The sequence below is a fragment of the Pristis pectinata genome, chromosome 3 (genome assembly GCF_009764475.1).
Source record: "Pristis pectinata isolate sPriPec2 chromosome 3, sPriPec2.1.pri, whole genome shotgun sequence".
NCBI classification, from domain to species: Eukaryota; Metazoa; Chordata; class Chondrichthyes; order Rhinopristiformes; family Pristidae; genus Pristis; species Pristis pectinata.
Window position 1 is genome coordinate 94,863,275 of NC_067407.1, and position 13,762 is coordinate 94,877,036.

Here is a 13,762-nt window from a genome sequence, read left to right on the forward strand (position 1 = left end):
AAGAAGGCCATTTGGCCTATTGTGTCCATACTATGTCTCTGCAAGAGCAATCCAACCAGTCCCATTTCCCTTCTATTTTTCCACATTTGTGGGAATTCTTTCCTTTCAGATAGTTATCCAGCTTCTTGTCGAATGCGAAGTTGATTCAGTCTCCATGATTATCTCTGGCAATGCATTTTATGCCCTAACTACTCGCTCTATATAAAAAAAATTTCCTATATAAAAAAAAATTTCCTCCATGCAACAAAATGTCTAGGGCTACATGTAAACGTTTTCTAAAATCAATTGTTTGATGCAGTTTTTCATGAATGCCATCTATCTTTGAGCTTAATAAGGCATCTCTTGATCTCCTTGCCTGATTCAGTGTTCTTTGTGCCTTCATGCTTCTAACCTTGGCCTTTGACACATCTCCACCTCTGCTCTGCTCATCATTTAGAACACTGTAAATTCTTAAATTTTCTCCTTAAGTACTTTCATCCTGTCAAACATCTGACAATGGTTCAACTTCTGCTTATTTCTTGTGTGAAACACTTCCAGGCCCATTCTGCATTAAGTGCACTATTTAAATCTAAATTGTATGCATTATGATCTTGTACTGAATACATAAGGGCCTAATTTCAGAGAAGCCTTTCCGGTTCTGGGTACAGTTTGTGGTCTTGTGGCTAACAGTCCGATCTTGTGAACAAGTACTCAGGAGTATGTTAAGGTGTGTGGCATCTCTATATACTGTGCTCTCTAAATAAGAGCCGATCTTTCTAGATGGATGAAGAGAAAGCAAGTGTGGAAGGGATGCTGCAGAAAGGGGAGAGGCTACTCCAGACTATTGATGATGAAAGACACAAACAGTTACAAAGAAAGCTGATCCTTCTGCAGACAAAATTTGCCTGTGTTAAGGTATGAGAAAAGCTAATACTACTAAGAATTTGCTCTATCATATTAAAAGTATGACAGACTTTGTGAAAGATAGTTATGGTTGTTAGATCTTCAAATATTCTAAGTGTTTGAATTGTTCAGAGCAGATTGTGTTAGCTAACATGTGAGTAGAATTTGATCTTTGGAAGCAGTCCCCAAGTTGCAGCGTCATGTGCTTACTCAGATTTGTCTCAAACTACTGTAAAATGAACTCATTGGAATTGAAGACAATATTTTTTTTTTGCTGTAAGGAAGCAAGATTAATCCGGAAAGAGCAACTAGAAGAGCATCCACCTGGGTGGTCCCAGTATAAAAGAGAGGAAAGTGAATTCTTGGAATGGCTGGATGACATTGAGCAGAAACTAGCGGAATATGGCTCAGAAGATGAAAGATTAAAGGTAGTTAAATTAAACTCATTGTAATTTGGATCTTTTGTTTTTCTTTTCATTGTGATAATCCCTGTCCTTAAGGTCTCTCATCTCCCCATTTCCAACTCCCTAGTCTGCACATGCCCCATATAAGTATTTCTCCTCAAGAAGTGTTGTTCTTGATTGGTAATTGGTTTATCATTGTCACATGTACTGAGATACAGTGAAAACTTTTGCATGCATGCTGTCCATGCAGACAATTCCATACATAAGTACATAGAGGTAGTACAAAAGGAAAAACATGCAGAATATAATGTTACAGTTACAGAGAGAGTGCAGTGTAAGTAGACAATTAAGGTGCAAGGGCCATGATGAGGTAGATTTGGAGATCGAGTTTATCTTTATCATACAAGACATCCGTTCAAGAGTCTTATAACAGCGGGATAGATGATGTCCTTGATCCTGGTGGTATGTGTTCTCAAGCTTTTGTATCTTGTATCTCAAGCCTGATGGAAGGGGGAGAAGAGAGAGTGACCGGGGTGGGAGGAGTCTTTGATTACGTTGGCTGCATTCCAGAGGCAGCAGGAAGCGTAGACAAAGTCCATGGAGGGGAGGTTGGTTTTCGTGACAGACTTGGGGAGTGTTCACAACTCCCTGCAGCTTCTTGCGGTCTTAGGCAGAGCAGTTGGCATACCAAGCTGTGAGGAATCCAGATAGGATGTTTTCCATGGTGCATCTGGAAAAATTGAGGGTCATTGGAGACTTGTCAAATTTCCTGTGTTAATGAGCTGTATTAATAGCAGTTAGAGGGTAAAAAGCACGGAACTGCTGATTGCTCCTCTCTGAATCAAAAAAAAAATAGATACTGTTGTGTGAGAAGATTATAACTGATGCATTTAAATTGGATTGGAAGGAGGAAATTTGCAAGAGGTCTCTTCAGAGTCAGCGGAGGGGAAATGGAGTTGGCTCCCGGCAGGAACTTCCATAAATGAGACTGGGGAGGTTGTATGTTATATCAGTAATGGTATAACAAAAAATGTAGTCTGGCTATAATGTCTCTGAATGTATTTTTCATTCCAGGAACTGATCCAAGAAATGGAGCAACGAAGGGAGGACTTTATTGCCTTAAAGGCGAAGGGCCAAAGTCTGGGATTGTATCGTACCTCTCCAGGAAAGGATAATGTCAATGTAGACAAGCGCTGGCACCAAATTGAGGCCCAATTTTCTACTTACCAGCCAGTACATTTAAAGAGCTCTGTAAGTTTATGTGTTTATAATTTATAAAATCCAAAATATTAATAATGATTTAATTATTTTGATGTTTAGCTATCTATTTTAACAATTGTACAAAGTTAGCAGAGGGATTTCGCTGTTTTGCTTAAAAAAAGTCAACTATAATACGAGGAAGGTGAGCAGCCAGGGGTCAAGGTATATTTCAATCACAGGAAATTGGTAGGAAAATGTATGAGGTCCTGCAGGCAGATTTTGAAGAGTGAAGAAAGAAATGTAGAAGTAGAAACTGAAAGGTAGCAATCTCCCAATTATTCCTGGTGCCACCTGCCAGTTAATGGCAAATAAAAGTAAGAAGACAAAAAAGATGAATGCAGATCTGGAGAGAGAGTGTACGAAGAAAAGGGCTGAAGATTCAAGAGTATTGGTACCAGTTCTGTAGATAGTAGGTCCTGTATCAGCAATGCGTTTGCATCTCAGTAGGGAGCAAGTATCGTAGTTTAATCTTAGTTTGCAGGGGTTTTTGATGAGATCAAGGGTTTTATTTAACAAAAAGTGATAGTATAGACTACAGAATAATCATCTCTGTGCAGAAAAAATATTTGCTGGAAAGATTATCAAGTGCAGCTGTATGGGTTGAAATACTGAACAAAAAAGGGACCGACACACTTATGTGCTATAGACATCGAAACAGTCAGAGGGAGGCATTTAAATTGAATATTCACTGGGATATTGTCAGTGTAATAGGTTTGGAGGCCACGCATTGGCAGTGGATGGAGAGAATTTTTTGTGGTAGCGATCATAATCCAGTTAGGTTAAGCTTTGTTGTGAATAAGAACAAAGTTAACTTAGGGTAAAGTTTCGAAATTGGTATAAGACCATTTTTTACTGGACAGAGTGATTTAGCAAAACAAAACTATCAGTGGCTACAGTGAAAGCAGTATTCTGAAAACAATTGGAAGCATCCAAAAAGGAGTAAAGACGGGATGCCCAAGTTCTGAGACCTCTGGGTGACAAATGTAGTTGCTAAGATAAGGAAAACAAAAGGAAGTTTATGTCAGATACCAATAAGTTAATATTGCAGAAAGCCAAAGTTATATAAGTATTGTTGGAATGGCATTAAAATGAAAAATAGGAAAGCAAAGAGACAGCATGAAATAAAAGAACATAGAAAAGTACAGTACAGCACAGGAACAGGCCATTTGGCTCGCAATGTTTGCTGAACTAATTAAACTCGTAATTGAATGCCGAATTAAACTAATCCCTTCTGCCTACACAAGGTCTGTATCCCTCTATTCTCTGCATATTCATGTGCTTACCTAAGAGCCTCTTAAACGCCTCTATCGTATTTACCTCCACTACCACCCCTGGCATTCCAGCACCCACCACTCTGTGTGTGTGTGTGTGTGTGTGTGTGTGTGTGTGTGTAAAAAAAAAACTTGCCTGCACATCTCCTTTAAATTTTCCCCTCTCAAATCCATGCCCTCTAGTATTGAACATTTCAACCCTGGGAAAAAGGTACAGGCTGTTTACAATATGTATACCTCTTATTATCTTAAAACCTCTATCAGGTCTCCCCTCAGCCTCTGCTGCTCCAGAGAAAACCACTCTTCTCAAAGCACATGCACTCTAATCCAGGCAGCATCCTGGTAAACCTCCTCTGCACCCTCTCCAAAGCCTCCACATCCTTCCTCTCATGGGGCAACCAGAATTGAATGCAATACTCCAAATGCGGTCCAACTAGAGTTTTATAAAGCTGCAACACAACTTCCCTACTCTTGAACTCAATTCCTCGACTAATAAAGGTAAGCATGCCATATGCTGCCTTTACCATCCTACTTGTGCAGCCACTTTCAGGGAGCTATGGACTCTGACCCTCAAAACCCACTGTACATCAACAGTGTTTTGAGTCTTGCCATTAACAGTGTACTGTCCCTTTTACATTTGATCTCCCAAAGTTCAATACCTCACATTTGGCCAGATTAAACTCCATCTGCCATTTTTCTGCCTATATCCTGCTGTATCCTTTGGCAATCTTCTACATTATCCACAATGCTGCCAATCTTCATATCGTCTGTGAACACGCTAACCCACCCATCTACACTTTCATCCAGGATATATAAATAAATTGCAAACAGCAGAAGTCCCAGTACGGATCTCTGCGGAGGACCATCGGTCATGGCTTTCCAGCCAGAATAAGCCCCATTGACCACTACCCTCTGTCTTCTATGGGCAAGCCAATTCCGAATCCAGTCAAGTCACCGTGGATCCCATGCATCTTAATCTTCTGGATGAGCCTCCCATGCGGGACCTTGTCAAACACCTTACTTAGTACCACTGATGTGAGACTCACCAGTCTATAATTACCAGGATTATCCCTGTTTCCCTTCTTAAACATGAGAACAACATTAGCTACTTGCTAGTCCTCTGGGACCTCATCTGTGGCTAGAGAGGACACGAAAATCTTGGTCAAGGCCCCAGCAGTCTCATTTCTTGCCTCTCGCAATAACCTATCAGGCCCTGGGGACGTATCCACCTTAATGCTCTTTAAGAGCCCCACCACTACCTCCTCTTTTATCTCAAAATGCCCAAGCATATTAGCACGCTCCTCAATGGTTTCACTGTCCTCCACATCCTTCTCCTTGGTAAATACTGATGCAAAGTACTCATTAAGGACCTCACCCACATCCTTCGCCTCCAGGCACATGTTCCCTCTTTTATCCTTGAGTGGTCCTACCCTCTCCCTAGTTATCTTCTTGCTCCTGATGTATGTACAATGTTGTGAAGTAAGATCATTAAAAATCCAAAAATGTTTTATGAGTACGGAATAATCAGGAGGATAACTAAGGAAATAACTGGGGAATATTAAGTACCAAAAATATAACCATGTGCAGAGGTAAAGGATGTTGGTGAGTTTCTTATTGGATACTTCGTAGCTTTCCTCACAAAAGAGGGAGATGATACAAAATTTGTAATTGAGGAGGAAGCATGCAAAATGTTGCACAGCTTAAACATTGCAAGAGAGAAAGTATTAATGGGCTTAGCATCTTTAAAGGTGGGTAAATTGCCAGGCCTGTGCAAATAGCTCATGCTGATAAAGAAAATTGTTGAGGAAATTGTCCCTGAATATCATTTCCCAATCCCCTCTGGATATAAGAGTGATGCTAAAGGATTGGAGGATTGTTAATGTTGCATTGTTGTTTCAAGAAAGAGGAAGATAGAAGTTGAGTTTGTTTGGTAACAACCTAGTTAATCTCCTCTGCATCTTTTTAAATACAATGGCAGAAAAGTACTCAAGAGGTAGTCAATCCAGCTGGTGTGTTTGATGAGTTCTGAGTCACAGTATAAACACTCATTGAGAAAGAAGCAAACGCTGGATAAACAACAGATGTGGAAAGAGAAACAGTTAAATATATCAAAGACGTTGAGCTAGGATTTGTTAAAAGAAGGTCATGCCTGTCTAACTGAATTGACATTTTTAAAGAATGTCAAGTAGGGTCAATAAACATGGATTTTCAAGAAAAGCTTTTCATAAATTCCATGTTGCAGTCTGGTGTAAAAAAAACTAAAAGTCCATGTAATTGAAAGGAGAATGGTAAATTGGATTCAAAATTTGCTCAGAGTCAGGAAGCAATGGTTGGTGGATGTTTTTGTGACTGGAGGTCTGTTGTCATTGGTTTTTCAAAGAGCTCTCAGTACTTCGTTGCTTGTTTATTGAGGCAAGTGTTTATGCTTTGGATGTGAATGCAAGGGACTTGAGAAGGAAGTTTGCAAATGTACAAAAACTGTCCAGGTGGTTGACAGGTGAGCAGGATAGCTTTAGATTGCAGAAAGATATTGATAATCTGGTCAGTTATGCAGAAGAGTGGCAAATGAAGTTTTGTCTGGAGAAGAATGAGGTAATGCATTTGTGGATGTGCCTCAAAGCAATGGAATGAACGGTAAATATTGAGAGGTGTGGTGAAATAAAAGGATCTTGGCAAGCACATCCATAAATTCTTAAAAGTAGCAGTGCAGGTTAATAAGATGGTTAAAGTGGCATACTGGATGTTTTCTCTAAATAGCCTAGGCATACAAGAAGATAAGAGAAGGGTTCTAACGCTAAAACTGTGTGTACACAACCAGATGGAGTGCATCTTGAGTACTTTTATGCTATTGTATTAATAAAGATGCAGAGGAGATTAACTTGGTTGTTACTAGGACTGGCAAAATTTAGTTATGAGGAGGGATTGGATTAGTTTAGAGTTGTTTTCTTTGGAACAGGTGAAGTTGAGATGAGACTTAATTGGCGTATAAAATTATGAGAAACTGAGGCTAAATAGGAAGGAATAATTACTGACATCAAAAACTAAGGGCTGTGGATTTAAGTATTTGTAGGAGGTTTAGGGGAAGATGAGGGGAAAAAGATATTTTGATTCTGCGGGTGGTAGGAGACAAACTCACTACCAGTAAAAGTGGTAGAGGCAGAAGTACTCATTATATTGAATGTGCACTGGGAAGATCAGTGACCTGTAAAGCTATGGTTCTCGTACTGGAAGATCAGATTAAGTGGAATAGCTCCGGCATGAACACAATGGGCTGAAGTGTCATAAATTTTCTGAATTTGTACACAGGCATTAAACTGACCAAGGTTGTCCATTGTTACTGTAAAGTCAATTTTACACTGCTGCCTCTCTCCTCAGGAAGCCAGAGTTGTTGCTGGTCATTGTACAGCAAGTTCAGGGATGGCTTCACAGTATTTCCCATCAGACTATCTTCTGGATATTAACAAGGCATTGCTGGCTCTGGCTGATGTCGAACTACTATTGAATGCACCAGAATTAAACAATGGAAAATATGAGGACTTTTCAAGCCAAGAAGATTCCCTTAAGGTGTGTTAAATCTGGAAAAGTAATTTTTTGGCCTTGACCTGTGAATGAGTCAAGTGGTGTAATTAAGCCTATCGAACACTAACATGTGATAATACACCTGAGGATTATTTTTGCACCAAGAGCAGGATACACCTGGTATAAAATAGACTCTCAGCAGGATACACCTGTCCACTTTTTAATTTACTAGGATCAGGATATACCTGCCCTGTATTATGCCTTTGTATTTTGGTAAATGTTTTTATTGAAATCCCAAATTTCTAACTTACAAAGTGAATATGAAATTGTGTTATGATCACTGTACCCCAGAGAATCCTTCATGAGGTGATTAATCCCACATCATTTCAAGTGACCCAATCTAAAATAGCCTGCTCCCTCGTTGGTTCCACAACATACTGAAGGAACTGTCCCAAATACTGTCTATGAATTTGTTCTCAAGGCTACCTTTGCTAATTTGATTTGTGTGATATATATGAAAATTAAAATGACACACTTTTACTCTAGTACCTTTTCATTTTTAAAAGTGCAGTACTTTTTGGTTTATACTTTGTCCTTCAAGGTGGCTACAACAAGGGACTGGTTGTTTTGTCCATTGAGTGGCTCCTTATCCATCGACTGTCTGTAAACATTAGCTATACTCTGCCTCCTCTGATGCTGTTTGGCCTGCTGAGTTCTTCTAGCACTTTTTTTTATGCTCCAGATTCCAGTCTTGTGTCTCCAGCTTCTTACTATAGTTGATTCTTCACTCATTTCCACTTTGACTGATACTGCATCTTGATCTTCCAAGTGAAGGTAATCTTGTGCAACTAATCCTCATCTCATCCTTCATGAACAAATCTTTACACTGCCTTCCCTGAAAGTGTGTATACACACACACACACACACACACACACACACACACACACACACACACACACACACACTCTGCCTATCCTTCTGAAGTATCCAGTACTCTGGAATATTTGGTCTCGGCCTTGATTGTCTTGCAACCATGCCTCTGTGGTGAGAGTTAGACCATACCCATTTATTTTGACTTGTGCCATTAATTCATCTATTGTGCTGTAATTGCTGTTTGCAGTCATATAAAGAGCATGTTTTCCTGCTCTGTTTGCAGGTGTATTCTTATGTTTATGCACTCTGTCCCATCTTCAACTCATCATTATCCATTTCATTACCCTGCACTATTGCGTTATTCTTTCTCTTTGACTTTCTAAATTACTCATGTGAACTCCTCCTGCCAATATCTAGCTTAAAAACACTACCTATAGCTTTACTTATTTGATTTCCTTGACATTGGTCCCAGCCCAATTTCATGTGAAGCTTGGAGGCATAAGGTACTCTGGATGCTGGAATCTGGAGTCAAAAACAAACTGCTTGAAGAACTGTGTATCAAGCAGCATCTGTGGAGGCAAAGGAATGGTCCATATTTTGGGCTGAGACCCTGTATCAGGACCAAGAGTGTAGAGGGAGGATATCCAGTACATAAGAATGAGAGGGAGGCATGAGATGGAAGCTAGTAGGTGATAGGTGGAAAACAGATGAGGAAAGAGAACAGAAAATTAGGCAGATGAAACTGGGGAGGGGAAAGGGAGAGGCAGGTGATAGGGTTAGGTCACAGGTGGAACCAGATAAGGAAATGATGATGGGCAGATGGAACCGGCTGGGGTGAGGATAGGAAGATGAACTAAGGAGATGAAAGAAGAAACCCGGGTAGATAGGTATGAGAGTGATGAGCAGAATGAAACCAGGTGGGGAAGGGTGAAGAGACTAGATAATGAGGGGGGAGGGATGGAAAAAAGAGGGGAAAGGAACCTGGGAGGACAGGCGGGAGTGGGAAAGGAACATGAGAGATGTGAGTTGCCTGAAAATTGAAAAGCCAATGTTTACACCATTTAAGTTATAAGCTTCTTAAGCAGAAAATTACATGTTGTTCTTCTCATTTGTGTTTGGCCTCACTGACAGTGGAGAAAGCCCAAGGACAAACAGGTTGATGTGCAAATGAGAAGGGAGTTGAAATGACATGCAACTGGGAGGTCAAGCTGGTTGTTCCCAAGATCACAAGACAAAGGAGCAGAAGTAGGCCATTCGGCCCATCAAGTCTGCTCCGCTACCTCACCATGAGCTAAACTATTCCTATCTAGCCCCAATTTCCGGCCTTTTCCCCATATCCCTTGGTACCTTGACTAATTAGATACCCATCAATCTCCTCCTTAAGCACCCCCAATGATCGGGCCTCCACAGCTGTATGTGGCAACGAATTCCATAAATCCACTACCCTCTGGCTAAAGAAATTTCTTCTCATTTCTGTTCTAAATGGGTACCCTCTAATTCTAAGACTGTGCCCTCTAGCCCTGGACTCAGCCATCAAGGGAAACAGTTTAGCCACATCTACTCTGTCCAGTCCTTTCAACATTTGAAATGTTTCTATGAGGTCCCCTCTCATTCTTCTGTACTCCAATGAGTACAGTCCAAGAGCCGACAATCGCTCATTGTATGTAAGCCCTTTCATTCTGGGAATCATCCTTGTAAATCTTCTCTGAACCCTCTCCAACATCAGTACATCCTTCTTAAGATGAGAGGCCCAAAACTGCACACAGTATTCCAAATGAGGTCTCACCAGTGCCCCATAGAGCCTCATCAACACTTCCTTTTATACGTTATACCTCTCGAAATGAATGCCAACATAGCATTCGCTTTTCTTAGTGCAGATCCAACCTGGTGATTAACCTTAAGGGTATCCTGCATGAGGACCCCCAAGTCCCTTTGCACTTCTGTACTTTGAATTTTCTCCCCATCTAGATAATAATCTGCCCATTTATTTCTCCTTCCAAAGTGTACAATTCGCACATTTCTCAACATTGAATCTCATCTGCCATTTCTTTGCCCATACTCCTAAACTGTTTGTCTTTCTGCAACCTTCCTGTTTCTTCAATACTCCCTACTCCTCCACCTATCTTGGTGTCATCTGTAAATTTAGCCACAAAACCATTTACTCCATAATCTAAATCATTGATATACAGTGTAAAAAGAAGCAGCCCCAACACCGACCATTGTGGAACACCACTGGTAACTGGCAGCCAGCCAGAACAGGATCCCTTTATTCCCACCCTTTGCTTTCTGTCTATCAGCCAATGCTCCACCCATTCCAATATCCTTCCTGTAATTCCATGGGCTTTCATCTTGTTAAGCAGCCTCTTGTGCGGCACCTTGTTGAAGGCCTTTTGAAAATCCAAATACACAACATCCACAGTCTCTCCCTTATTCATCCTACTTGAGATTTCCTCACAAAACTCCAGTAGGTTGGTCAGGCAGGATCTTCCCTTCGTGAAACCATGCTGGCTTGGACCTATCTTGTCATGCACCTCTAGGTATTCCATAACTTTGTCCTTGAGGATCGACTCCAATAACTTTCCGACCACTGATGTCAGACTAATAGGTCTGTAATTTCCCTTGCGCTGCCTCCCACCTTTCTTATACAGCGGAACTATATTTGCGCTATAGAGAGAATAGTAGGTGCTTTGAAAAACGGTTGCCTGGTCTACGCTTGGTCTCACTGATGTAGAGGAGGCCACGGTGAGGATACTGAATGCAATAGACCAGATTGGAAGTGGTGCATGTGAATCTCTGCCTCACCTGGAAGGCCTATTTAGGTCCCTGGATAATGGTGGGGGAGGTAGTGTCGGGAAAAGTGTTGTACCTCCTACGGTTGCTGGGGAAAGTACCAAGGGACGGGGAGGGAGGGATGAGCAGATCAGAATCATGGAGAGAGTGGTCCTTATGGAAAGCAGAAAGTGGCGGGGGGGAGGGGAATGGAGTTTTGTGTGATTTTAAATTTGAAAAGATGTTGCAGTTACACAGTTGTTATGGATAATAGAGATAATAGCCAAGTGTTACAGAAGTGTGGTAAACTTAATACTACGTCTGTGTTTTACTATAAAATTGACATAGAAGTATCACAGGTTCTAAGGATTTGATTTCGGTGTAGGAAATGGATATGGAATATCTTTGAAACTACGTGTATATAGTTAGGCCTTAAAGTTAGCCTTTAGCTGGATAGGAGTCAGCTCCTGGTGTTTCTGCAGTTAAATTCTGGGTCCCGATGACTTGTAGTTTTACCCTGATGTGCAAATCTGTTGCTGGTCATTGAGAAAACCAGTACTGATTGTGAGATCACAGATCCACATTAACAAGAGGCAGATATTTATAAAAAATTTGGTTGTATTAGCTGCTTGAATGAGCTTGGAGTTGGTGAAACTAGAGCCTCCAAGTGTGTACTTAAATGTATCCATAGATATCTGCCGTCTGCCATCTGCCAGGTACTGTCACCAGAAATTGAAGAGATTAAACTAGTTTTTAAGAGTTTAGTTACTGGTATATAAAGCAAAGAACATGCTGTGGTTACACTACAGCTGTTGTATAATGTAAATCCTTGGTGTTTTTTGTGAATGATAACAAAAAGCTGTGGTGATTTGAAGCCGCGAGGTATGAGTAACTTGAAAACACGTACGATGATGGCTTTCAAGGGATTTTTTTTATGAACTAGTGAAAAAAGTCAGCACTTTCAAGGAAACAATTTTTAAGATGTCTGATAAAACATCCAGTAGGTTTATGGATTCTGGTTTCATTGTGTTGTGGAAGGATCCATATTTGCTGGTTGGTGCTTGCCATATTGTAATGACTTGATCTTGTTGGGCCAAGTGCAAAGCCAGGTATTTCTTCACAAGGATGAATGTAGTTGGACGTAAAAGGCAGTTTGAGTGAAGTTCATATTGATGAACTCATTGTATGCCTTTATGTTGGTGTGGTGATGAAATGGTGCAAGCAGGCTAAATCTTAGGGATAGTATGATGAGACTGAATTTACTGTGGTTATTTCTGCCTTCATACCTCATTGGAATTACAGAGGCATGGAAATGAACAGCAGTTGGTATTTCTTGAGGGTTTTGCATGTTTGTTTCTTTGATTTGAAAGCATAAGCTGATGCTCTATATGTAATTGAGTATGGTATTTTGATGCACAAATGCTACTAATAAAGGATTTGCCATATTGACTCTGCATTAATTTTGGTTGCAATGGGGAATTGGGTCTCATGCGTCCCTCTGACTGCTGTGATGACGAGGTTACCAGAGACCAAATTACAAAACAAACATTCTGAACTTGTTTGTCAGATTTGTTGTGCCTGGAGCAGTCAATTGTGAAAATTATGTCGCAGGCAGATGGTGTTGTGTTGCTCTGAGCCAGAGGCCATCCAACTTTTATTTTGCGTTCTTGTTAGATTTGGTTCCAATCTTTGCAATTCTCATTAAATGTTTGGTTTTAAAAATGTCATCTCCTCGTTGGTAGAATATGATTTAGTGGTATTTAGGTTAACTGATTACTGGTATCTCTCTCAGAATGTTAAAGATACACTGGAGAAACTCGGAGAGCAAATTGAGGACATCCACGAGAATCAGCCTGATGCCTTTCTTGAAGCTTCTGCAGCTGAGGTCATACAAATTGGTGATGCACTGACGCAGCTCCATGCCGAATGGGACAGAGTAAACAGAATGTACAATGATCGTAGAAGGTAGGAATTGCTATTATCTGTTGGCATGAGATCAGTAGAGTTATTTCTGCATTGTCCCAATGCTTGTATTGCATAGAAGATGCAATGGAAAATGTAATTAGGAATCATAATGACTTCAATATGTTTCACTTGGGAACATTGTGCTGACGTTACTGGATTGGTGATCCAGAGGCCTGAAGCGATAATCTGGAGACACGAATTCAAATCCTATTGTTTTCAGTGCCCTAGGTCCAGAGTTGTGTGGGGCAAATCCAGCTTCTGAGAGTGAGCTTGAACGTAATCCTAACAAGCAGCAAATTGCTGGTGAACCACAGTATCATCAAAACATCAGTTCAAATCTTTTGCTGAAAGGGAAGGTTTACATTTATTACAATTTACTTGAAGCCTTATTTTTACTCCATGACTGTCGGAAAATTATGTTGGTACTTGATATTTTCAGGCATCAGCAACAAAATGTTGTCTTTTTCCCAGGGAAGGGGAACTAAAAACTTCAGGGCATAGGTTTAAAGTGAGAGGTGAAAGATTTAAAAGGGACATGAGGGGCAACCTCTTCACGTAGAGGGGAGTGTGTATATGGAACGATTTGCCAGAGGAAGTGGTTGAGGCAGGTGCAACAACAAGATTTGAAAGACATTTGGATAACTACATGAATAGGACATGTTTCGAGGGACATGGGCCAAATGGGACTTGCTTGGTGGGCACCAAGGTCAGTATGGACGAGATAGGCCAAAGGGCCTCTTCCATGCTGTATTACTCTATGATTCTATGACTGCAAAGCTAGTTAACTGAAAGCACTGATATAAGTTGAGGATCCCAGTT

The 13,762-nt window shown here is 40.7% G+C and overlaps 1 protein-coding gene across 1 annotated transcript in view; it reads left to right on the forward strand.

Annotated features, from left to right (window-relative positions):
* Positions 1-13,762, forward strand: part of LOC127567749 (dystrophin-like) — a 358,665-nt gene that overhangs the window by 148,275 nt on the left and 196,628 nt on the right. Inside the window, 5 exon segments of the mRNA XM_052010734.1 lie at positions 760-894; positions 1,164-1,310; positions 2,361-2,537; positions 7,193-7,381; positions 12,771-12,943. Coding sequence (XP_051866694.1) covers positions 760-894; positions 1,164-1,310; positions 2,361-2,537; positions 7,193-7,381; positions 12,771-12,943 — 821 coding nt within the window.